Here is a 26856-nt window from a genome sequence, read left to right as displayed (position 1 = left end):
TAATGTGAGCATGATGCGTTGATAAATATTTCATTCATCTGACAATTATCATTTCTTTTGTTGATCATCAATCAAATAATTAAGCATGCACAACAGTTGGTTGCTAAGATTTCTGATTAAATTAATAATGCAATCTAAAAAGACTCCTTTTGGAAGTTTTAATTTATCAAAGGGAGTAAAGCATTTCCTGTCTCAGCTTAGTTTTGTTAAGAATGAATGGCATGTGATGATGATAGCTTGAAACATAGTCCATGAGTATCATCGTGTTTCTATATTTTTATATTAATCCTATCTTTGTGTCCAGCCAAAACCAGAAGATGATGCTTGAGCAAGAACGTCTTAGAGTTGAACATGAGAAACTGAAAGCTACAGATCAGGATAAAAGCAAAAAACTGCATGAACTTACGTAAGTAATAATCATACTTCAGGTATTAAATGTGTGACTGGGGGCCTTAAAATTGTAAATACTAGTGATCTGATGCAGTGTAGATGTTCATTACATAACATGTTACTAAGGGCACAATTCTGTCATAGATCACAGATTCCGTGACTTCCTGGGACCTCCATGACTGTTTCTGAGAGCAGCTTTCTGCTTCAGGGCTGCTGGAGCAAGTGACCGGTAGTCACCCCAGGGGTCAGCAAAACAACTGGCTAGCAGTCAGCCCTGGAGCAGAGGGCTGATCGTATAGCTGGCTGGTGGATGGGGTGGGGGATGAGGGACACCAGAGCAAGTGGCTTGAGTTAGGTCAGCTCCTCTGGGGCTGGAGCAGCAGCAGGGCTGGAGTACCTGCAAGCTCCTGCAGCACTGCTTGTCCCCCTCTACCCCCTCACTGTATTTTTAATAAGTCAGGGACAGGTTTGTCTGTGGTCTATCCTTGACTTGTATTAAAAATACCTATGACAGAATCTTACTTAACCAAAATCTTTAGAACTCTCTGCTCCTATTGTGGCTCAGCCACACCATCCATAGTTGTGTTAATTTATTCTGTATTAGTGTTATTAGTTCAGTTTCTCTCGGATTCAAAATAGTCCATATTTTACAAAAATTATTTTCCCTCCATATGGCAACCAAAGTCAGTATGATCTGATTCTGAAGCACTTTTGTTCCAAAATAAACATGCTGCCATTTAGTTGTCTGTAATGCCATTTCTTTATGGGAGAATCATTTTGGATTACCCAAATGCTAAATTATAAGATGTGTAGAGTTTGCCCAGTGCATACAAGACTGAATCTCTTATTAATTTCTTCAGGAAATTAAATAAGCTGTTTAAAGGAATTGGTTTTGATGGCTCAAATTTGCATGTATAAATGTAAAAAATAATTCTCTAAATACCTCTAGCCATAGGAGCTCTCATGGATATCTTTTAAAAGTATTTGTCCAAAAATTAATTCATTTTATGTGAGGGGTAGGAGACAAAGCATATTCTAAGTTACAGAAAGTTGGCGAGCTTGTATTTGGAAGGATTACCAGAGTGTTGAATGTATTGTTTTATTGACTACTATATTGAATTATGTAATTTACATTTATTAGGGTTGTGGTTTTCCATAAACATAAAACCTGAAACTATTATTCATGTCTACAGACATGCAAGAGATTTTTATTTTGTGTAACTAAAGCTTGAAAAATCAGTCATTAAAATGGCAAAACAAAATCCCTTTGGGTGATAGTACCCAAAGGCAAGTCTAAAATCTAATATCAGTTGCCAATGATTTTTAAACAAATGCTCTTATGCCAATGGAAAACATGGCTTTATTTCAGATGCTCATAGGGTACAATTTTTGGCCCATACAGTTACTTAATTCTGACGTGCGCTTCATATCCACGCCCCAGAGCATCAATTCCAACAGTTTTTCTATTTGCCACCTTGAACTGCAGAAGTTAGAAATCCTGCTGCTGTATGTATACCATCTGAAAGCAATTTGGCACCAAATTATATCAAGCATTACTCTCTTAATCTAGCAGTTCCTCATACAATATTTTAAAAGTACAGCCCAAGGTAATTATTTTTAGCTTTATACAGTACAGTGTCGTAAATATGCATGGCCTTTTTAAATGAAAGACAAATACTGAATGCTAACTCAAAACACATTTGTAAATTTGCTCTAGCTCCCTCCAGGTGAAATCTGAAAGGCAGTTGGAGTTCATGAGCATTTCCTGTTGCAACATCAGAGTTGGTGGAATAGCCTTATCAATTTAGAACTTTAGACTTTTGGTGGCACTGGGTAGAAGTTATTGTTAGAGACAGAAAAAAGACTTTCCTCTCCCTTTAAACTCAGTACTGTTTCTGTGCTTTTCACCTTCACTGTGTTTTCAATAACGGTAAAGTTCCCAGGTCCATTCCCCAGTATCCTGCCTGATTTCTCAGAATTTGAAAGAAACTGAATCAGAGGCCTTAGTGTTCATTTTCCAGGAAGGAATCTTAAATAGGATGATTGAGAGAGTTCCTGCCATGTGATTTGTTGTCATTAGGGTGTGTTAACTTTTAGAAAATGAAAATCTGAACTGTTCATATATACAGGAAAAAATCAGTAAAGCAGCATGAAAAGTTATTTTCCCCAAATTGAATAAAAATCCTCTAGTCCATCCCGTCCATCCCCACATAACATCTAACTTCCTTGATCAGTCAAGTACTAGAAATATTTGTAGGATTTGTAGGTCTTTCTAAATAATGGCTATGCGTCTATAACCAGAAGTTTTCAACCTCTGGTATGCTTGTGTGACTGTTCTAAAATGTTCTATAACTCAGATGTCTGAAATGACTTATCACTCGAATACTAATTGTATGCAGTTATTTCTCACAATATCCTTACTCTTCTAGTCTTGGGCTCTTGAATACTCTGTCATTTGTGGCTAATTGTGGGGTGGTTTTTGCACTTTGATATACTCTAAATCCTTAATTATGCAATCTCCTTTCTATTTGGAAACTAAAGTAGAATTTCAACTTTTTCTAGAGGTGCAAGACTCATTTTAATTTGCTGTATTCCCCATTTCCTCTCAATCTCTCCTCTTCCCATAAGTAAACGTAAGATACCGTATATACTCGAGTATAAGTCGACCCGAATATAAGCCGAGGCACCTAATTTTACCCCAAAAAACTGGGAAAAAGTATTGACTCGAGTATAAGCCCTAGGGTAGGAAATGAGGCAGCTACTGGTAAATGTAAAAAATGAAGATAGGTACCGGGTCTAGCCCCGGAAGTCGGGGCGAAAGCTGCTCCGGTGCCCCTGGTCTGCTGGAGACCGTCTCCAGCAGACCAGGGGCACCGGGCGGGTTCCCGCGCTTCTGAGGCTTTGCCAGACCAGGGGCACCGGAGCAGCTTTCGCCCCGACTTCCGGGGCTAGACCCGGCCAGCGGCAGAGACGCGCTGAGCCCGCCCGCCTCAGTTCTCGAGATGCTGACTCGAGTATAAGCCGAGGGGGGCATTTTTCAGCACAAAAACTGTGCTGAAAAACTCGGCTTATACTCGAGTATATACGGTATGTATTTGTACATAAATATAAATGTTTAGCTATTCTAGTGTGAATATATTCTTTGTTTGCTAGGGTTATGCAAGACAGACGAGAACAAGCAAGACAAGATTTGAAGGGTTTAGAAGAGACAGTGGTAAGTTAGTTATTACAGTATAACTTTAAAATAAATGCTTGTAACTTTTTTTGTTCGTGTTAATAATTCTAAGTTATAAAATGCTTATTTGTTGTTTTAGGCTAAAGAACTTCAAACGCTACACAATCTTCGAAAGCTGTTTGTTCAAGATCTGGCTACCAGAGTTAAAAAGGTAACATGACATATCAAGACTTGTCTGTTTAAATGTGGAAATGAGCGAGCCTAAATAATCGATGGTTCAATTTTTATCAGATATCTGAACATCCACATATCACTCTTTCCTGTTGTTATCACAGAGTGCAGAAATTGATTCGGATGAGACGGGAGGCAGTGCTGCTCAAAAACAGAAAATTTCCTTTCTTGAGAATAATCTTGAGCAGCTCACAAAAGTCCACAAACAGGTACAGTGAAACATAATTTACTTCAGTATTAACTTTAGAACTTCAAAAACAGTTGCTTGTTCAAGATGTATTTTAAAGGTTTAAAGTTTATGTACATATTTGTTGTAGAGTAGTGTTCATGTTCATACGATTCAGAGATGCTGGTCTCAAATTTTAATTTCAATTGTTAATATTATATAAACTAATTTATTCCTTTGAAGGTCTTTTACAATAATTTGGACTTAAGTGATTGTGTGAATATATTATAGTGATATCTTAAATGGTGTAGTTCTATTGACTGTTAATGCTTAAAAGGAAATGTTTGCTAATATGTAGTATTTTATTTAGTTTATTCAGTTTAAACTTATAACAAAGTTAATATTAGTCTGTCTCTTATGGTTACTTTCATCTTGCTTCAGTGTAATTGCTAGTTTGTTTTTTTTTTCAGAAAAAAATTAAAGATATATTGTTTATCCTCAGCTGGTGCGAGATAATGCAGATCTTCGCTGTGAGCTTCCTAAACTGGAGAAACGACTTAGAGCTACAGCTGAGAGAGTTAAAGCTTTGGAATCTGCGCTAAAAGAAGCCAAAGAGAATGCATCTCGTGATCGGAAACGATATCAGCAAGAGGTAGACCGTATTAAGGAAGCAGTCAGATCCAAGAACATGGCCAGAAGAGGACATTCTGCACAGATTGGTTAGTAAAGAAAATGCAGCAACTTCCAAATGTGTTTTAACTTTCCTTTCTGTTTCTTTTTTGATAACACAAGGCCAAATTCTGTCCTGTACACATGCCTGCAGCTCTTATTAATGTCCAGAGTTGCAAATGTGAAAGGCAGGATTTGTCCCTTAGGGTATGTCTAGACTACAGGCTTTTGTCGACAGAAGTTTTGTCGACAAAGAGCATCTAGACTACATCCAGTTCTTTTGACAAAGCGGCTTGCTTTGTCGACATGACAGTGTAGACGCAAAGGACAGTGTAGGTGCAATAACACCTTCTGTCAACAGAACTCTTTCAACAAAAGATGTTATTCCTTGTAGAATAAGGTTTACAGGCGTCGAGCGGCAGTGTTGACGCAGATATAGTTTTGTTGACGAAAGTCCACTTTTGTCGACAAAACCCTGTAGTCTAGACACACCCTTACTGCAAAAATGGCTATTGTTAATTTGTGTATAATACATATAAATCTATGTAAGTCATTGCTTTGTTGACCTGATCTGTCACTTCAGTGTTTAGGCTTTCACACGATATAAAACCACACCTGCCTGGAATGCCAACTACGAAGGTTAATGTTCCCTTTCCTTTTAAAAACAAAGGAAAAGTTTGAACATAAACTAAAAAATTCTATAATTTGTCCTTGAAGTCCCTCTTTGTAATCTTGTCATTATAAGAACAAAGTGGTTATCCAAACAAAGGAAGGGACATGTAACTTGAAGTGTACTCAGTTTAATTAGCAAATTAATAATGCCTTTGCTAAAGCAAAAACATGGCTTTCTCAGCACTTTTTTTGGTAATTGATTTGTTGTGTATTTTAAGCAGAAAAATCTCATCTGTAAAACTTGACTATCATTTTTGTGTAAAACTAGAAAATCCAAGCAGACAATGCAAGATCTAAAATGCCTGTAATTCAATATTTTTAATTTAAACTTAAGGATCAAAACAATCCTCATTACCTTTCATTCAAAGTGCACGGTCCATTCCTTTACCCTTATCTTCTCTAATACCAGTACAAAGCAACATATATTTAAAAATAAAAAACAAACAAAAAATAAGCCCAATCTCAAAACATTCCATCTCTCTGAATTTTCTCTCTAGAGAGGATAAGAACAAAACCAAGTGTGACTGATGTTAGTCAGATCTCTTAATGTGGGACTGTAAGGCACTTTGATACTGTGGTGATGAGAATAGTATAAGAATATGGAATAGAACATACATTTTATTAATTTATAAAAAGTTATCTTAATTTTCACTTTACACAGGATCCTGTCTTCTAATAGCAGCCATTGCTAGCGCCCCAGAAGAAAATGAACTGAACAGATAGTCATCAAGTGATCCATCTCTTGTCACCCATTCTCAGCTTCCAGCGGACAGACTAGGCACACAATCTCTGTCCCCTGGTTAATAGCCATTGAGGGTCCAATCCTCTCTGAATTTATCTAGTTCTTTTTTATAGTCTTGGCCTTCACAACATCCTCTGGCAAGAAGTTCTGCAAATTCTTCTATCGTCAGTGTGAAGTCCCTGAAAAATTTTCTGATATCTTGCTAAGTGGTCTGACAGTGTTATTAACCATATAGCTTGTGTTATACAGTAATAACTTCCAACCTCAGAATTCACTAGCAGAGTAAACATCAAGCGTATTTGCTTATTTAAATCTGAAAACACAGTAGAATCTTGCTCATCTATACTTTAGTAAACCATCAGTCTATATTGAAAATTGATTTAAAGATTCATTGCTCAAAGTAGAGGGAATCTGGAAAATTTTCTTTGTGCTCCTGGGGTGGGACCACTGGGGGAACATTACATCATCCACTAACCTTGATCCAGCCTTCACTGAAGCTTTGAAACTGGACTGCAAAAGCTGCTCCTAGCCTATGCTTCTGAAATGGGATTGGGTTAAACCCTGCAGCACATGTCTGTTGCAAAAGTAGTGGTGAAAACTGCTGTATTGAAATGGTTTGGGTTATGCAGACAGTAATTTGCTTTGAAGGGATAAGAGAATCCCTTATTTCTACTCCTCCGATCACCAGAAGGACAAGGACTATGGAGAAAATGTTGAGGGTCTCTTTCTACCTTTGTCACAGAGCACAGACAGAGGCATCTGATATTCTAGAAAAGGGGTCACCAACCAGTCGATCGGGATCTACAGGTAGATCTTGGAGCCTCTGACAGGTGATCCTGACTGGTTTGGCCAAGAGGCTATCAAATGATGGCACTTTAGCTGCCCCACCCCCTGGGAGCCTCCTGCTTGCTGGGCAGGGAAGGGAGAAGAGGGGTGCTGATGTCAAGGTGCCCCCTCTCCCACTCTGTATCCTATCTCCACACAGCCAAGGGGGGGGGCAAAACAGGATTTGGGATGGAATTTTCTGGCTGCTTTTGGGAGTGGTGCAGAGTCAGGCAGACTCACCCCTGTCCTTAGTCCCGCTGCACCACCACCTAGCAGCCACTTGACTTAAGCAGTGCCAGTCAGAGCCCACCTCCTGAAGTCTTACCCCAGTTATGAATCCCCTTCTGCACCCGAAGCCCCTGTCCTAGTCCCAAGCACCCCTGCATCCAAACATACTCCCAGAGCCTGCACCTAGAACCCCCTCCTGCACACCAACTGCCTGCCCCAAGATAATCCCTTTATCCCAGACCAGAACCTTCACCCCAACCCACTGCCACTGCCTGGTGAAAGTGAGGGAAGATGGAGGAAGGATGGAGTGAGCAGGGGTCGGGCCTCAGAGAAGGGGCATAAAGGAGGAGGGGCAAGAGTATTTGTGTTTGAGGTAGATCTTGAATTGCCCTTAAATTCAAAAAGGGATCTTAAAAAGTTTGGAAACCACTGTTCTAGAAAATGGCCCCGGCCATTAAGAGAGTGGCTTTCTGTGAAAGGTCCCCTCCCCATACCCCACAAAAAAATTTCTTGCAAGAAGCTAGCTGGACAGGAAAGGAAGGAGAGCTGAAGTAAACTATTTTAGTCCAGTTTTACAAAATTGTGCATGCAGATTTCTCTGGTAAGTATAGCAACCTTAAATATAACACAAGCACCAAGCTTCTTGTGTTTCCCAAATCCTAGCTTCAGAACTGTCCCCTCTCTTCCTATCATTGAAGTCATCTAGGCACAAGAAATTACTCTAACTTCAGAGTCCAACAAGGGAAATGGGACATGTCCCAGGCCTGTTTTATTATTTTGTCTGTAAGTTGGGGAAACATGAGGGAAGAAAGTCCCTTTCCATGCTGAGTTGCTGGAAAGTAGTGGAAGTGCTCCTGATCCTGACCTCTCATCTTCTCCTGGGGGGAGTCCTAAAGAGGAAGAGAATCTGTAGCCATAGCTGCTTCTCCGTGACAAAAAAGAAGCTATTTGCCAAGATAAGAACTTACCCAACTAGTATTCAGCCTTGGCCCCAAACTTTCTCTAGCTGATCCTGTCAGCTAGCTAGTAAGATATTTAGCCAGGATGTAAGAGAACACATGACCATTGTGAATCTGATTGCTGACAAGTGTTATGATTCAGCTTTTTGAAGGAAGCATCTGACGGGAGCTGCAGAGTCCATCATATACATTAGCAACAAGCTGGACTTCCACCTTTGGACAGGGAGCAGCTTCTGCCACTGTAACTTTCATATATTTTTTTCTCATTTTAGAAAGCATGATTCATACAGTACAAATTATTTTTTCAGGGTGTCATAAAACAAAATATTAATAAATTTGAACAGTAAAAGGTCACATGATAGAATTGCTTGTGTGTGATTTCTAATCACATTTTATTTTGTGTAGCTAAGCCTATCCGTCCTGGCCAGCATCCAGCAGCTTCTCCAACTCATCCAAGTGCAATTCGTGGGGGAGGTGTGTTTACTCAAAACAGTCAGCCAGTCACACTGCGTGGAGGTGGAGGACGTCAGGATAAAGTGTAAGATTTTTTTCTTTTGTTTGGTAGAGGCTGTTTTTAGTGTCTCCTTAAACCACTGTGTTTCATAGTTTGTGTTTGTAATCCATCTGTCAAAAACACTTTAGTATTCTATGTTTAACTTGTTGTTCGTATTACCATATCTTGGAATTAGAGGACTATGCTAAAATATTCAGCTCATACTGTTACCTTCTTTTGTAAAACCAAAATCCTGTAGTGAAGTAAAGTGGCAGTTCTAGAGTTACGTGTCCTATTTCTAATTGAACAAAATACAAAAACTATAATATATAGATCAGTTTGCGACAACCATACTGCATAAAATATCTAATGTAGATTTTTAAAAAAATGCTGCTGTTTGTGTTGTTCACCTCCTAATTTTTTGGTAATGGGTAGCCCGAGTTTAAAGTAATAATGGGTCTGCTTCACGCAGCCTTCAAGGATAAAAAATTAGTTTTAAACTCATCATATTGTGGTGTTCTTTTAAATTAATATACAAATACGAAAGAGCTTCAGTAACTGAGGTTTGTATGTGATTTTAAAAAAATGCATCTGAGCATATATTATAGTATATGAGTACTTTATTGAAATCAATGGGACTATTCACAGATTTAAGTACCAGTGTTGATCTGGGCCTTAAAGCATATTTTCACACTAATAGGTTGTTTGTCACTCCCCTCTGCTCACCATAAAACATCAACCCCATTTGAATATTCCATCTGTCTGAGCATCTGCTGCACAATTAGTTGTTTGAATTGAAACCATCTGCATCTTCAACTGAAGGGCAGTGCACACTTAGAACCCTGTATATGTAATATTTCTCTCAGAATTTGACTTCTATCTTAATTCCATTCCTTCCTAATTATTATTAACTTATTTTCTAAAGTTTATTTTATACTGATTTAAAAATTGTTGAAGGCTATTAGAAGTTATGCTTTTTGTTTTTTGGTAGTAGAAAGGGATCAGGGAACAGGAGTTTGAAGTACAAGATTTTGAAGTCCAGACACTATCTGATGCTGGCAGTTGATTAGCATCTAGGTACCAAGGTGATTCTCTCCTATTGAGAGAATTCTGTGTGTTAACTTTCTTTTACTCTCATGTAAAAGCTAGCATCTCACTTGGAAAAGAAAAGGAACTTTTATTCTTTTAAGTTGTACACTAGTTGGTGTTGAGAAATTCTAGCAGGGAGACTGTTAGTTTGATGACTTAAGTACAGCAGCTTACCCAGTTCAGGGCCATAAGTGACAATTTTGAAAGCCTTATATTTTTGTCATCAATGTTAAGAAAATTGTTTTTGCATCAGGTTATTGCAGTTTTCCCCTGAGGAGAGGAAAGGAAAAGAGGGATTGTCATTTGTGCTAGTCAGATATTAATGTTTAGAAGTTTTTTTAATTGAAAAGCTGTGAAACTTCTATTTGACACCGATCTGCAAAATTCCCATTGATGTTGGCAGTTAAGTTCCATGTGTATATCAAAGCCATTAAAATGGCTCCTACTGTGTAGAGTTAAATGCAAAAATCGTAAAGAGTAAACATTACCAGTATACGAATTTATTAACAAATGGGGTTATGCTCTTTTTGAGCAGTTGCATTAGTTTTACCACTGAAAACTAATAATTATTCCTGAATATGTAGATCATATTTTTAAAAAAACCCTTTGTCACCTGTTCTCTCTCTCTCTCTCTCTCTCTCTCTCCCCCCCCCCTTCCCTTTCCAGCCAATGTATTTGTTCTGAAGGGGTGCGGCAGGGAAATTAGAAATATAGGCACATTATTTGACCAGTACTGCCAGGGTTAGTATGGATACTTCACACTTGAAACCCATCTTACTGCGTGGCAGGCTTTTAGGGGTTTTGTAAGAAACAAGAAGTTTGCTTTTTATTAGGTAATGTCATTTAATTAATGGATTACATGCAAAAATAATAAAACAAGAAGGGTATTTATTGTCTACTACTCATACAACCCAGTCTTTTGGGGATGACTAGTAAATAAGAATGTCTCCTTCCAAACACCACCACCTTTCTAAAACAGATGAAAAGATTCAATTTGAAGAGTAATTTTATCAGGTGCTTTGAATGTATCTTTATCACCCAACCCCAGTTCTCCTCTTTTGAAAATGTTACACCCTGAAAATTGCCAAAATTCTGTTCATTTTGGCATGGTGAGGATAAAAAGCAAACTTCAGACCATCCATTGGATAAAAGCAAATAAATGTTGAAATGGGTATGATATTGAAAATAGCACTAAGCACCTTGTGTTCCTAATGAATGTAAAGGATTATATTTCAGGTCTGGGATATGTGTGCATATGTATTTAACTGTCTTTTTTTTTGTTTTAATAGTTGCTGAAAAGTAAATGCATTATGAAGATGACTGGATATCATGCAGAGAAAGTCATTCCATGACAATAATCTCTCCCTTTGGGGATTGTAAGATTATTTTTTTGAAAATGTATAAATTATACCTGGCCTGTACAGCGCTCTCCCCTCCTACAAATTCTGATTCCCAACAAAACTAGAGTGCAATTTTGGCGTCTTGAAAAATGTTACTTCAGGTGTAGCTCTGTCCATTACACAGTTTGTCTTTCATGTCTTAAATTTAGTCTGCACTGTGCCAAGTTGAATGTATAAGAGAAATCTTAGTTCAAATTTCCTAGTTTAACTTGTGTACATTTTGTCTTAGAGCATATGGAATAATGTTGAAGTAATTTTTAATTTTTGTCACTTTAAATAACACTATTTGTCCCACTCTGTTAGAACAGCACTGTACACTAAAGTTCTCCTAAAACGACGTTCTGTGTAGCCATGAGAAGAGCTGTCTTGTCCATAGGACAATTTGGGGTGGCTGCCCCAGACTCTGTGCTTTGGAGGCTTCCGTGGCAGCCACATCAGCCATCCTATGGATGGGACGGTCTCCTGTGTTAGCTTTCTGGGGGTAGTGGCCTGGCACAAGACAGTGTCAGGGTTCAGGCCTCCATAATCACCATGGCAGGAGCTGGAGCTACCCAGCAGCCAGTTCCATTCCGCTACCTATCACCCAACCTACTGTGCTCCACTTCACTATGCTGGTGGGAAGCTAAATGTCCTGGCTCTGGTCCACTTCCCCAAGCTCTGCATAGCTTGCGGGGAGTGGGCTAGAGTTGAGGCCAGGGCACTTTGCTTCCTGCTGCTGCTGCTGCAGTGAGTCAGAGTGCACAGGGCTGGGAGAAGGCAGTGGAGCAAGCTGCTGGGTAGCTCAGACTCCTGCTGCCATGATGAGTGCAAGAAGGGGCGATCCTTGCTCTTGCCCCACACCAGCGCCCCCAGTAATCCTCCAGCTCATGTCATGTGGGGAGGGGCCTTGGGGGAAGAGTCATGGCAGGGCTTGGGGGATATTGGGAGAGTGCCCTAGGCCCCGCACCCCCTTAGCGATGGGCCTATCCAGGACTAATACTGCTTGTACAGTGTGGAAGTACTGAAGTGTGCTTATGACAGCTGCCATTAGGCACTTTAATCTTAAAACCACAGAGCTAAAGATTTCAGTTTGAACAAGGCTGTTTAACTGTTATCTTATTAAATACCCATTACTGGGTTATTTTGAATTCAATATTGTACAAGTAACAAGAGTAAACTTAAGTTTACATGGGAAAAGGCTTTGGCAATAGAATATTTCATCTGTTCGTTCTTGATTCTACATATAGAATAGCTTGATGGAATGAAAACATTCTGCTTCATTCTGATGAACCTGTTCACTGTCAACTGAGTTGGACAAACGAATATTTTTCAATAATTTAGTGTATACTGAAATGAGCTAGAGTAATCAAGGATTCAGTTCTTGTATCTCCAATACCGTATACATCCTGGAGTTCTTAAGCTGAAATTTAAACTTTTGATTTGAGAAAGTAAGTCAATTGAACTACTGGATAAGGAATTGAAATCCAATAGTAATGGAGACAGACATTTTCAAATATATACTCTGAAGTAGTTGTATCAGATTTTTTTCTTTTTCTCTTTGCAATATAGTTGTGTAGACTTGGCTAATAACAAAACACTGTTTCATTTTTGAGCTGATTCTCAAAAGTTTTGAGCACTCAACACCCACTGAGGTTAAGTTCAGGCTTTTAATGTTGCAATTCCATCATTTGTGTAATTTATTCCTAGGGTTTTAGCCACTATGTTTTTAGAATGGTCCTTCTCAAAAGATGCACATGAATTGCCAGATCATTGAGAGGGAAGGAACTTAGTGATATGAAAGAGTTCAAACTGTTTTTTCCAGAGCCAGTTAATGTCATCTTTAATATTAGTGGTCTGTCCTATTTTGGCTATTCATCAGTCATTGTGAAAATGTAAAACACCATAAGGGCATCAATGCCAAATCACTTTTAATAACTTTTTATACAAAGTAGAACAGTCAAATTGTCGATCATAATTCAACTTACTTTTTTTGGTTCCCTTGTAACTACTGCAGCTTGATTTTTATAATAGTTTTGATTTGATAGGTTGAATCTGTTTGCATCAGTCAGAAATCCACACTGTTTTGGAGTTTTTACTCTTTAAAGATGTATTTTTTACTCTTTAGAGTGTTTGTTGAAGCATGATAAAAGCAGCATATCAAGGATAGAGAACAGTGAAGTAGCAGTTGATAGGTTTTTAATTGAGTCCTCTTAATGGAAACAGCCCTGTCCATTATCATTCAATATTAAGTGCTGGTTTTCAGACCTCTACATATTTTACTTTACATTAGCTAAAAACTGGTTTCCTTGGAAATACTCTCAGATGAAGCAGGATTTTTTTCTCATGTAGATGGTAGTTCCATTCCTGTAAGTAATGTATCACGGGTATTGGTGCTGAACATTGCTGTGTAATAAGCAGTAAAATAAACTGTAACTAGCATGTAGCTCAAAATGTACATCACTTTTTTATATCTAAGCTTTTTTTTATGTTAAGCTTTTATGAAGTTTACCAAGAATTGCATCTTACAATTTTCAAAGAAATTGCTATTTTGTTCTTTTTGATTCAGTTATGGTAGGTCGTCTGGAAAGGACAAGTTACTGTTTTGTAAATTACATCTGTAATAGAATGTTAAATGCATTGCTGTTTCAGTTTGCAGTCGGAGTGGTTTTTATTTTTATGTTCCTCTGGATCATATTTTTTTAAATGGTTTAGAGTAGGAACTGAATTAAATAAAAGAATAATATTTATTCATGGTGATCAACTAAATTATTTGCATAACTTAAATACTGACTCACTACTGTGTGTAACTCTAAATTTGACATGAGATGACAAGTCTACCTGTGGAACACAGTGACTTAATTTCAGTACATGAAGATGCATTAAAATAGAATTGGATTGGGGAAGACGCCATCTAGTTTTAACTTACCTGCATGCTGTAAATGTATCTGTGTTTAAATAAAGAGGAAAAAAGTCTTTGAAATGTATTGAACTTTATTAAGACCTTGCAACTGTCATTGAATCAGATTAATATTTTCATTTGACAAGATAATGTTTTTTGCATTTGGTTGATTGTTATACTCATTCACTTTATTGGAGCCTTTGTATAGCTAATGTCAGCATCTTGGGTGTTGGGAAAAGATTGTCCATCAATCTTAAGTTTGTGGTTTTTACACTCTAGTAAATTCATGGTATGAAAAGCTTCCAAGCTTGATTGCATCTTATCCAGAGTTAGACTTTAAATATGGTGTGAACTACTTCAGCAATGGATTTATTGATCCACCACAAAGATGGAGGCAGTGACAGTGCCTACTGTTTCTCTAAATCAGTGGACTATCTTGCAGGTGAGCCACAGGCTCAGGGCTCTGCCCCTTCTCTCCCCCACCCTTGCAGCAGGGAGCCTTCTCTGGTGCTCCAACTCTGCACCCTTCCTCCTCCCGCCTGTGGTTGGAGTGCCAACTTCCCGCTGCAGGGGAGGAAATAGCTCTGTGCACTGCCGCTCCCCCTACCATTGGCCGGGGGAGAAGCAGTGTGGGAGACCACTCATCTAGTGGCTTTTTCTGCTGCTCCTATTGGCCAGAATCGCAGCCAATGGGAGCCACAGGGGGCAGCAAGCAAGTGCCCCCCAGATTCATGCCCAGACCCTGCACCTCCATCACCCTCACACACACCCTCCCACCAAGACCCTACACTCCCATCCTGCTCCCTCCCTTGTGCCCAGACCTCATATTTCCACTTGCACCCCACCCCCCAGCCAGACCCTCCCACCCTCAGTCGCTCTTGAACCCAACCTCCTGGAAAGACCCCAACTCCTCCTGCATCCCCATTCCTAACCTGCTCCCCAGCAGCCTTCTCCTGCACACTGAACTCTTCATTTTTGGTCCCACCCCAGAGCCTAAGGGGGGGCCCGCAATCTACTAGCCCTGGGATTCCAGAAGAGTTAATCTGGTCTGTGGGTAGCCCTGAACCTCAATTCTCTCCTCCCCCCCCCTCCTCCAAGAGATTTTGCTGGGAGTGGCGGTAATCTCACAGTTTCTCAGCTCCCAGTAGCAGCTGAGATTTTTGCTGGAGAGGAGCCCCAGAGCGTGCAAGCCTCCCCCCAGTGCAGAGAGCTACATGGAACAGCCAGCTACTTTGAATGGTCTGGGTTTGCTCCTATTGGAGTTCAGGAGGTGGGTGATCTGGAACTGTTGGCAGGCAGGGAATCCTGCCTAAGAGTGCTGTTGGCCAGGAGCCACTTAGGTAAGTGCCTCCCAGCCAGAGCCTGCCTCCCTCCCAGACTGCACTCCCTCCTAAACCCCTCCCCGAGGCCAGAATCCTCTCCTGCACCCATATCCTGACCTTGACCCCAATCCCCTACCCCTGGTCACAAACCACTTCCTAGACCCTACACCCTCTCCTTCACCCCAGTATCCTACCCTGAGCTCCCTTCTGCACCCAGTTTGCATCCCAGATCTCTCACTTGTCCATAGATAAGTGCAGTCTTTGAGCCACTTTCAAAAAGTTGGAATGGCCTCCCCTGAAGTAGAAACTTCCCTAATTGCTCAGTGCAGCCCTTTCACTTTGGCTCATTAATAGTGGTCACACGGGTCTGGATAAAGTCTTACTATAGCAGTCAGTTCCTTTTCCTTAATATCCAAGACTATCCTTCTATCTTATTTTTAACTGCTATTTTGCCTTTTAAAATACTTCATTCAGTATGCTCTTTCCTGGGTACAGGAGGGAGTCATTACAAACCTTCCACTGCATCCCCTTGATTAGATACAGTTCTTGGGGGCAGGTTAGAGTGGTGAGCCAGAGAAGCGTATGTTCACAATCTGCTTCTCTCCCTAACCATGTGCAGGAGCAGAGGCCAACCTGAGGAATGCAGAAGATGGCTAGCAAGGCCAGTGTAAGGCAGTGTGGTTCCATACATGCACAGACAGCCCAACCTCCTCCCTTACAGTGCCTGTGCTCTCAGGCCTTCCCATTTTAGATAGGGATGGCAGCCGGAAATGCAGCAACAAATTCCCCTCACTTCAGGAGTCAGAGGGAAAATACTAGGACCTCCTTTTTATGCCAGGGCTTTGACAGTAAAATGCTTTGACACTTAAAATGCTACAGCTATACCACTGTAGTGCTTCAATGCAGATATTATTTGTGCCTGTGGGAGGGTCTTTGTTGGTATAGATCAGTATTTATCAAACCAGGTGACATGGATTATTGTGAGGGAGGGGAAGTGTGGAGCTGGGAGCTAGCCATGATGCAGGGCAGGAAGGGAAGACCCCATTCAGCCTCTGGGCCCAGTTCTGCCTTCACTTTTTCTCTGTCTCTAGATGTAGCTCCACTCCTCCCCAAGCCTGGCTCTGCCTGTTCTGTCCTTTTCTGTGCCTTCAGCCCAAGCTCCACTGCTGAGTAATAAAGAACCTACACCCATTCTAATAAGCATCTAGGATACACTGACACTTTACCCCATCCCTGTTGCACAACCTGCTTAACCCCTCTGTGCTGCTTCCTTACGTTACTTGTCAGAAAGCACAGACAAAACCAGTCACTAAATTGTTGTTGACTTTAGGTATTGCTAGTTACGGTGGTGGTACTCGTAGTGCAAGATGTTAGACTGGGGTTGGGGAGTAACTGTTACTTCACCTTAAAAGTCACTGAAACCTACTGGAATCTGTATATTTGAAAAGAAACAAACCTACACTGAGCTGATCCAGAACTGAACTAGAGTATTTATATACACCAGGGCTACTCAACATGCGACCCGCAGCCCATTTGTTTGCGGCCTGTGGTGCGGTTTGGGTTTGTGGGGCTCAACATGCGTCCTGTGGGTGGGATCCTTTGACCATGGCCTCCACTGGGGAACATGCTCCACAATGGCGAAGCATCTCCCAGGCAGGGTGAGCATTGAAAGACACAAGCGGACAGGCTGGCTGGAACAGATGGGTATAGGGTGCCAGCGTTTCTAGCCCCGGGGGGAGGTGCTGGGAGCACCAGGACATTGTGGGAAGTGCTTTGTACTCATGCCTGTTAGTGTAAAAAAAAGCTTTTTGCATGTATATGCAACCACACTTAAGTTGCAGTCCTCTGCATGTGCTGTATCATTGTGGTCCCCAGGCTTCCAAAGTTGAGTAGCCCTGAGATACACTGTGCTAGTTCAATACAACTAAGCATCCTAACAGCCTTCTGCTTCTGAGCTATTCAGGAAGCTTCATGACTACCTCCAGGAAGAAAAGGCAAGTGGCAAAAACAGCACTCTTAAATCTGCCTAACAATAGCCATAACCGGGCTGAGACATCACCTTTCGCATCTTTTTCTTGCAAATTGAATGGAAAATTAGCCCTGCAACATCTGTTCCAAATACCAAAATGTGCATGTATCCCCTCCCACACTGTTCTAAAAATGGATTCAGTGTGGTTTGTGCAAACCTAGGGCGAATTAGAGTGAACAAAAGGAATTCATTTAATGGCTCATAACATATTGGAGTTATCTATGGAATCAGTTGTGGGATCAGTGGATGCTTGGTTTTTCTGTCAGCAATAGTATAAAATGTAAAGTGGCTCCATAAAGTGTACATTTCTGTGTTCTGTTCCTCAACTTCAACAGCTGCTACTCAAGGGGTATTGTGCTGATGCAATAGGATGTTTTAGGTGATCCTTCAACATCCTGGTAGGAAGTAGCTTGACCTAGGTATGACCCTCAGGAATTTGAAGAGCTCCTCCCATTGGTGTAGGGTGTGTGTCTACACTGAAGCACTTCAGCAAAGCATGCTAGGGCTCTAACCCATCTTTTATTCTAGTTACCTTGAAATGGTGGAGGAATACAAAGTGTATTCACAAGCGGCATCACAGTTCTTGCAAAAGCGGCAAGGAGTCCTGTGGCACCTTATAGACTAACCGAAGTGTTGGAACATAAGCTTTCGTGGGCAAAGACCCACTTCGTCAGATGCACTTTTGCAGATTCAGACTAACGCCTACCCCTCTGATACTTGATCACAGTTCTTGGGAAGCTGATGGGCAACTCCTACTGTATGAACAATGAAAAATCCCAAGGGCACCCCTGCCTGGCTAGGAGAGGAGTATTTGTGATACAAATTGAGTTTGAAGAGATTGGGGCTCTTGGTTCTAACTTGTCGAGTACTTTTAGTATGGCCTGAGATTCCCTAGTCATGAAAGGGAAAGAGGGTAGCTGTACCAACTATCTACCAGCTTGCCTTGAGACTTGTTGAACTGATCTTATTCTTCCAGCAAACAAGAGCTGTCTCCTTGTTGAAGCAGATGGGGTCTGGTAAAGGATCTTCCTGAGGGCAGCACTTGTGAAGACTTCCACGAGTCTCCCTGTGAAGCCACCATCTATTCTGTCCCCAAACTATCTGCAACTGCTGGAGTCTTTCTGCTTTTAAGCTTTTATTCCACTCCTAACGTGATTGACAGGGCTTTATCCCTTCATCGCTGTTGTGGGGTTTATACATCCCATCACTGGGTCCAATTCAACCACCCTGCACCCATTCTTAGTAGTTTCCAATGCATCCCTCTTCAGATGTGTCTAAAAACCATTCTGATCTCTAAAACCATTCTGTCCAGGGCAGGTGGACTGCTCAAAAGTCCTCTTTGCACAGCAACTTTATAAAACTCAGAACTGTCAGGTACACCTGTCTGCACTTCCTATCCATGCTTCAAGCACAATCCATCCGCCTAATGAAGATACTTACTTCATAAGTTGGCAAAAGGGAGTACGATCCCCCCCTCTTCCACAGAGACCATGGAATTGTGGCACTGGCAGAATTCACAATATCCTGATCTCCGCAATCTCCTGATCTGGTTTCTAAAACACCACAGCAAATTAATTTCACTTAGGTTTCAGAGTGGAAACGAAACAAATCCATACTCAGTTATTTCTTACCTGGAGATTTCTGAAGATATCTTTAAGTGATGGTTCCTCTATATATTTCACATGTAGGTATACATGCATGCCATGTGCCTAAGTCTGGAAGTTCTTCAAAGCCGTGTCCATGGGCCCACATATACAAAGTAGCTTTACTCATGCTCTCAACTAAGTCAGAAACAGTGCAGGCTGACATCTTGCCAGTGTCTTCTAATTGCCACAAGGTCTGAGTTGGAATCCTCCTTCACCTCTTTGTATAGCTATATAAAAAACACTTATAAATCATTATATTCTTAGATTAGTAGTTTAAAAGTTGTACAGTAGTATACAATATTCCCCTCACATGGCTCCACAACCTCGAGTCCTGGAATCCCTTGGACACAGGTTATGAAGACTTGCATAACACTGGAGGACATATTCCATCCTCATCTGTAATCACCATTTCTTTTTGGCCTGGCCCTTGTAAAGAAATGTCCTTACTCTGGAGAAGCATACATCACTTTCCCAAGAGCAATCTCACGTCCAAACAAGCAGCAGGAGTTCGCTACTGATGGAGCAGTTCTCAGACTTAGACTATGTCTACACTACAAAGGTTAACTGGAAAAAGAAATGCAATTTGTAGTATGCAAATTGCATATCTTTTTCTGATTTACTTCTGAAAGAAGCTTTTCCAAAATTTGGCCTGTCTATATGAGGCCAAATTTCAGGGAAAAAAAACCCGTTCAGAACATCCCTTTTTCCTCATAAAACGAGGTTTACAGGGATGCCGAAAAAACACATCCACTTTTCTAACTTTTTTTGCAGTGTTTCCAATCAAGACTGGTTGTAATCCCATTCTGAAAAATGGAAATGCACTAGTTGTTCATTTAAACAGGTGCTTTTCTTGTCCTCCAGTTATAGTTCAGTAAACCATTGCAGGGCACTCCCAGATAAAGCTCTTCCCAGTGCTGCTTGCTTTGTTAAACACGATGATGGATTGTGAGATTTATCTCAGATGGTGATTGTGAGCAAGACAATATTGATTTTACATTTCAACAGAGGGGAGGATAAACATCCCTGATCTGGCAGAAAATCAGTTTTTCACCTCTACAGGGGATGAACACCTTGATACAAACTATAAGAACGTATATAATGGAAATACACCATTATTTACATCCATGGAGCTGACAGGCTTGCTGGGCCTCTGGGCAAGGTGGCAGGGTGGGGAACCCTGCTCTTGGGTGGAAGGGCATGTGGGGTCTGGGGCTTGACAGCCCTCAGTGCTGCCCAAAGAGCAGAATACCTACCCCAAGGAGCCTTCAGTGCTGCATAGAGCATTGTGCACAGTGCTCCAGCAGTGATTTAAAGGGCCTGGGACTCAGGCGACTGCCACAGCCAGGAGCTCTGGGCTCTTGTATTCGCTGGCCCCAGGACAGTTGCCCCCTCTGCTTCCCCCTGTCAATACAATTTTATGAGCATTTCATAACAAGTGTGAGACTGGCTTTCCTTTGACACCTTACATAGAATCATAGAATACTAGGACTGGAAGGGACCTCGAGAGGTTATCGAGTCCAGTCCCCTGCCCTCATGGCAGGACCAAATACTATCTAGACCAGGGGTGTCCAAACTTTTTTCAAAGAGGGCCAGATTTGATGAAGTGAACATGCGTGAGGGCCGACCATTTTGCCTGACATTCTTTGAACCATTAAAATTAAATGCAAATTAACTATTTTATGCAAAGTTTATTGCAAACGGCATACTTTTCATTTCGTCACATGGATGACAAATCTAAACAGGTGTTAAATCACTCTGCCTTTCATATCTGAAGGCCAGATGAAAAAAAAAATCCAGGAAGCTGAAATATATGTCAGGAACATTGTAAAGTACATTACATATTATTGGTAATAAAGGTTGTCTGTCAACTTTTAAGTTCAAAAAATATGAACAGGAACATAACACCAAGTATACATGTTGTGTCCAAATATATTTATAACTGATTTAGACCAACTGACATTAACTGAGATTTTACAATGTATTCCTCTCAATACATATGGATTCGTTGGGGGCCATAAAAGATAGATATTGCCAAATTACCTGTGGGGCCGTATTAAACCGGAACATGGGCCGCAATTGGCCCGCGGGCCGGACTTTGGACATGCCTGATCTAGACCATCCCTGATAGACATTTATCTAACCTACTCGTAAATATCTCCAGAGGTGGAGATTCCACAACCTCCCTGGGCAATTTCTTCCAGTGTTTAACCACCCTGATAGGAACTTTTTCCTAATGTCCAACCTAACCCTCCCTTGCTGCAGTTTAAGTCCATTGCTTCTTGTTCTATCCTCAGAGGCCAGGAAGACCAAGTTTTCTCCCTCCTCCTTATGACACCCTTTTAGATACCTGAAAACTGTTGTCATGTCCCCCCTCAATCTTCTCTTTTCCAAATAGAACAAGCCCAGTTCTTTCAGCCTTTTTTCATAGGTCATGTTCTCTAGACCTCTTTTAAAAAAAAAAAGTGTTTCCTGTAGGGCTACTGAATAACGTCATCACATCACTGTGGTGTCCTGCAGCCCATCCCTCCTCTTTCCTCAGTGTTGACTGTCATGCCACGTCTCTCCTCCCCTGTGCTTGGCAGCTCCAAGGAGAGTGCAGGGTGCCTGAGGCCATGGAGCAGTCCCCCCCCCCCCAGCCCCAGCAGCTGGGGGCCTGACACAGCCTCAGGCTGGGGGGGGGGGGCAGTTAAGCTTAGGTTTCAGTGGGGTTGTGGGGGGGGGAGGGAGAAAGGGTCCAGGCTGACGTTACCAGGCCAGTGAGAGGGGGCACGGGTTGGCACGGTTGCGGGAGAGGGAACAGGGGTTCTGGGCTGTCATGGCCGGCAGCAAGGAGAAGGGGCCTGGGCTAGCACAGTGGTAGCTGGGGGGGAGGGGGAGCTGCGGCCCAGGCTGGGGCAGCTGCAGCCCAGCCCTCTGGTGGCGGGGGGGAAAAGTGTGGGGTCTGGCAAGGTCTTGGAGCGGTCCCCTTCTGCCCATTCCGGAGGCAACAGGGAGAGACCTGGGGCAGCCTGTGGGGGGGGGGGGGCAAAAGGCCAGGGCTGGCTGTGGGCAGTTGGGGGGGGAAGAGGCTGGGTCTGGTGCAATTGGCAGCCAGTGGGAGAGCAGAGCCTGCCTACCTCTGCAGATGGGGGGAGGGATGGCGAGAGCAGGGGGCACCACCCCCTAGTGAATGTAAAAAAAGAATTGCCTAGTACTGAAATGGTTGAGCCCCAACACCTACCTCATTACACATTAAGCCCTGATCAGCATCCTGAATTTGTACTGTACTAATTAAATCAAGAGAGGGTAATGAGAATCATTCCTCCTTGCCTAGATACTTGGCTTCTATGACCTACTTAATCAATACAGCTCAGGGGCCCGGGAAGTATGGCACCAAGCTAAAATGGTGCCAAACACCCATTATAGGACGTAGATAAGCTTCACAGCGCTTCTGTAACAAACAACCACTAGAGGGTGCAAAAATCTTTCGGTCTGATGCAAGCTGAAGAGGAAAACTCAGGGCCTGTGCTGTTTTGAACAAGACACAGGAAACAAAATTAACAGGCAATTAGGAAATTTAAAAAAATTAAAGCCTTATTTGGTTTTCCTTTTGGGATCGTGATATTACAAGACATTGCGTAGTAGCTCTTGAGTATTGATACAAGAAAAGTCAATAATATTACTATTTGCCAGAAGAAAGCTTTTCAACAGTGAAAAGCTGTATTTGTTCATGTGCTTCTTTCAGCAGAGGTCTGAGATATTGACACTGTACCTGTGTGGGATGTCTTAATTATTTGCAGGTTTTTTAAAGATGTCTTTTTTTTTTCTTTGCACACATTGGAACTCCTTTTGCCCCTGGGGTTTGTAGAATCAAGTGCCCCATCCCTATTCCACAGCAAAGAGCCTTGTAGAATAGTGGTAGAAATGTAGCCGTGTTAGTCTGGTGTAGCTGAAACAAAATACAGGTCTATGTAGCACTTTAAAGACTAACAAGATGGTAACCATCTTGTTAGTCTTTAAAGTGCTACATAGACCTGTATTTTGTAGAATAGAACATGAATCAATTACCCAGATGAATATGAGCAAATAACTATCTAGTGACTGATCACATATGTGAAAAACAAATCACAATAGCATCTCACTATATCATGCAATGTCCTATTGAGAGAGGCAAGTGAAAATGGGACATGTTATGAATATAAATCACTTGCCGATAACTGGACAGTTACAGGACAGGTGCCAGAAACTCCTTATTCTAATGCGAGCCCTGACCTCAGCTGTGTGACCTTCCCAAAGTCAACTAAGGACAAATTCTGCCACCCTTTCTCATGCTGAGTAACATTCTGCAAACTACTGATTTCTTGCAAAGAAAGCATTACTTGTTTGTAAGAGTTACAGAAGCAGACCTTCCATTATTTTTGTTGCAAGGGGATGTGGATTGCAACTGCTTTAAATACTAAGGAGAGGGGATCACCACATGGGAGTGTAAAGGATTTTTTATTCAACTAAAACTGGGAAGGGAGGGGAATCTCATTCATACATTCAATCACACTTACAGTCCCAGGCAGGATGATAAGGCGAGCAGGAGGCAGTTCATATTCTTTGATCTTCCCAAGTTGACTCCTAAGCTGGTCCGCTGGCCAGGCGATCCGAGCAGAGGGCGTTCTGGGAGGCTTCACTTGATAGTCCACCACCACTGTGTCTCTCTCCCTCTCTGTCCCTCTCTCCTTCAAGGATCAGCCACATGCAGCCTCTGAGTCTAGGCCTCTTGGGGCCGTGTGCACACCCTGCTGGGGGCCGTGTGCATTGTTGTTTACTCCTGCTGTTTACCTCAGACATTCTTCTGCACTCACTCAGGGAAGGGATGGGGGTTAACAGACAACACTCCAACAGTTTAAGGAACCAAATAACATTAACAGGTGAGAAAGAACAACCACCATTTTAACTGTCCCCTTACTTCTCCTTTGCCTCCAACACCCTGCCCCTTGATCTATTGATCATCCCATTAGGTGATGTCGTTGGAGGGCAAAGGTTACCTGTTGAAGGCGTACTACTCTATTTACCAATCTACGAGTATAACAACATAGACATAAAAATACAATAAAGAACACAATTAACAATAACAAGAGTCCTACAATAGGGTGGACTAGAACTCGTAGGATAGATCTGGCAGATCCTGACCACCCTTTAAAAATGTCCCACCAATGATGTTGAGTAATTTGAACAGCCTCATCTCCTATTTCTACGAGGCGTTTACTTTGTTGAATAATGTGTATTTCTTTATTTTTAATTTGTTGTGCTACAGCTTTGGCTTTCTTAAGACTATGTTGGGCATCCTTTTGTAGTTCAGCCCAAACAGCAAAGTTAATGTTTGGGGGGGGTCGGTATGACCATATAACTGCTTGTATAGCCAAATTCTCAACTGGGGGAGGCAATAAGGCAGGTGAAAATATACCATCCACTACAACCCCGATAACGTTAGATACACAACAAGTATAATTACTGGGTGCACACCAAGAAGCATTGGAAGATGGGGTCCACACCACTGCAGTAGATAAATTTGCTCGAACCACGCACATAAATAGTGGACTAGGGGTCAATACCACTACCGGTTCTTGTAATCGCTGCAACACACACATGGTTTCGGCATCCCATGGGGAATAACAGTCATCTTTGGCTGGTGCTTTGGCAGGACATATCCATCGACCAAAGCTTGGGCTTACACACTCTTTGCCTAAATTTAAAAACCCCAGTTGTGGGTGGTGATGGCTGTGAACACTACGGGGAATCCATAGAGACGGTCCTAAAGCTTGGGGCATAGGAACCAGGGTACACAGGGTAAAGTGTGGGGACTTTTGGGGAACTGCCAATAATGACAAAACCCCTGTCCATGGCCCCTTAGGCACATAGGATATACGGTGAGCGTATTTCCAATCGATTTCAGTAAAATGCTGTTGCACCACCCCTGGAACCAAACCCTGGTCTAGGAGGGTAGGTTGCTGGAACCAGCTTACAAACAAAACTTGCTGAACTGTTAAACACTGTTCTGCCCAAGAATGATTGACAAAAGATTTCACCAAAGCCGAAAGGGTATTAGTTAACAGATGGAGGGGTAGAACCCCCATTGAGGCAACAAGACTCTGCCCAGCTGCCAAGTCCTCTGAAATACTCGCAGCCATTTTTTGGGCCTTTTGAAATAGGGACCCTGTGGCAGATAACTTGTTGGCCACTACTTCAATATCTACAGCAATTAAAATGCCTGCTCCCGTGCCCAAACCTCCCAAAACCCACCCTCCCAAATCCCGCTTAGCACGGTAAGGGGGGTTAAGAGCTAATTTCAACCATGCTTCTACCAGGCGAGAACAATTGGGCCACACGGTGGACACATTAATTAAAGACATGTCAAATTGAATCCGATACAAAACCAATTGAGCCACCGTAACCGCTTCCGCCTGTAGAGAGGGAATTTGGGCACAAATTAGAGGTGACGGCGGAGCCCGCGGGACTATCCGGCCAGGTACCCATCCCCCCCGCAGTTGCAACAGCCATCCTCTAAATCTGCGGTTCTGGCCTCCACAGTTTACATATAAGTTTAGAATACCTTTGACACATGGCTCTATCACTTGGACACTGCTATCCCACCATTGGGACCACAAAATCACCCGCTGCTGTGAGCTCAAGTTGGTGGAAAGAAAAATGGAGGAAGTAGTGGGATCCCACCTTTGAAGCCGGGCTCGAAGCCGGTTGAACCAATCACAAGTTGTAGTTCGTGCAACCATATTAGTGTGCTTCCAGATTCCCTCCCACCAGATAGAGTTGCTTGGGTCAGCAAAAGATCCATTGCCATTCCGCCAGATCAGTTGAAGGGTTACTGGGCCTACCCATGGAACCCAAGGTGTACATCGTGTGTGTAGACAAGTATTATAATAATCTCCTATTCTTGATGGGTTCCCTCCCCGATTTGGTCCTAAGTGGCCACATGGGTCAATTATGGGTAAGGCGGTTCCATCAGCAGTGGAGGCAATAATTTGCAAAAAAGGCCTTAAAGGAATGGATGGATACTTGTCTACTGATTTACACCACAGAGTTGAATTAATGTTGGAATGGTTCACATGCGTGCCTGTTGTCTCATTCCACCATGGGGTCCGTTCTGCAGGTGGTGGGAAAAACTGCAAGTCCAAACGCCCTTGAGCTCCAGGATACTGGCACCATCTGTTTTAAAAGAAAACTCACATAACCAGATTAACATAAAGCATGGTAGTTTTCTTGAATCGCTGACACTCGCTTCAGTTGACCATGGTGAACCAAATGTTTTCTGGGTGAATGATTGTTTGGGCTTCTGCTAAGGAGGTGGCCTGTCTGTGGGTGGTGGGGTAACAAGGGCAGCCTGCTGGACAGCATCCAGCAAGGCTTCCACGTCTGCAGGTTCCCCAGGCCTCCATCTCCCTATTGCCTGCTGTATATACATTGGGAGACCCTGTGCAATTAGCCTTAATTCATCCACAGGTAAAGCTATTTGGGCTATGGACGTGGGGGTACCACTCCTTGCTGCAACAGGCACACCCCGACCACACAGACATGCCAGGAGAACCATCCTTTCCACAAACCTAGTGGGGTCTTCCCCCGGTGCGGCAGCTGCTGAAACCAGTTCCGCCAGCAATGCTCGTGGTCCCACAGCTGATGTCATTCCCATCAGCATCTCAAATATATCTTTGTGTGTGGTATCACAGGCCTGGTGTCGGGCCACCCCTGCTAAGTCCCCTCCCAATCCGGATGCAGCCTTGAGTACCCGCCGAGCCTCTGTCATATTTAGGCTCTGATCCAGGCACAAAGTCACTAGATCTCGGGACCATCCACTGAACCCAGAACGAGAGGGTCCTCCTAAGGTTTTGGCCAACTCCACCGCCTGTGCAGGGGTCAACTCAGTCTCTGCCACTGTATGCCCAATATTCGGGGCCTCTCC

At 42.4% G+C, this 26856-nt stretch overlaps 1 protein-coding gene across 2 annotated transcripts in view; it reads left to right on the top strand.

Annotated features, from left to right (window-relative positions):
* KIF5B (kinesin family member 5B) overlaps positions 1-13991 on the top strand; it is a 68684-nt gene extending 54693 nt beyond the window's left edge. For both annotated transcript variants that reach the window (XM_075922660.2, XM_075922661.2), the window contains exons 20-26: positions 305-406; positions 3544-3604; positions 3705-3776; positions 3901-4005; positions 4465-4681; positions 8463-8595; positions 10929-13991. In XM_075922660.2, coding sequence (XP_075778775.1) covers positions 305-406; positions 3544-3604; positions 3705-3776; positions 3901-4005; positions 4465-4681; positions 8463-8595; positions 10929-10935 — 697 coding nt within the window. In that variant the 3' untranslated portion in view covers positions 10936-13991. The remainder of the gene's footprint in view (positions 1-304; positions 407-3543; positions 3605-3704; positions 3777-3900; positions 4006-4464; positions 4682-8462; positions 8596-10928) is intronic.
* The last annotated feature ends 12865 nt before the right edge of the window (positions 13992-26856 follow it).

This window comes from Pelodiscus sinensis, chromosome 2 (genome assembly GCF_052426305.1).
Source record: "Pelodiscus sinensis isolate ZL-2025 chromosome 2, ASM5242630v1, whole genome shotgun sequence".
In the NCBI taxonomy this organism is placed as follows: Eukaryota; Metazoa; Chordata; order Testudines; family Trionychidae; genus Pelodiscus; species Pelodiscus sinensis.
The sequence above is the reverse complement of the archived record's forward strand: the minus strand, read 5'-3'. Positions and strand labels throughout refer to the sequence as shown.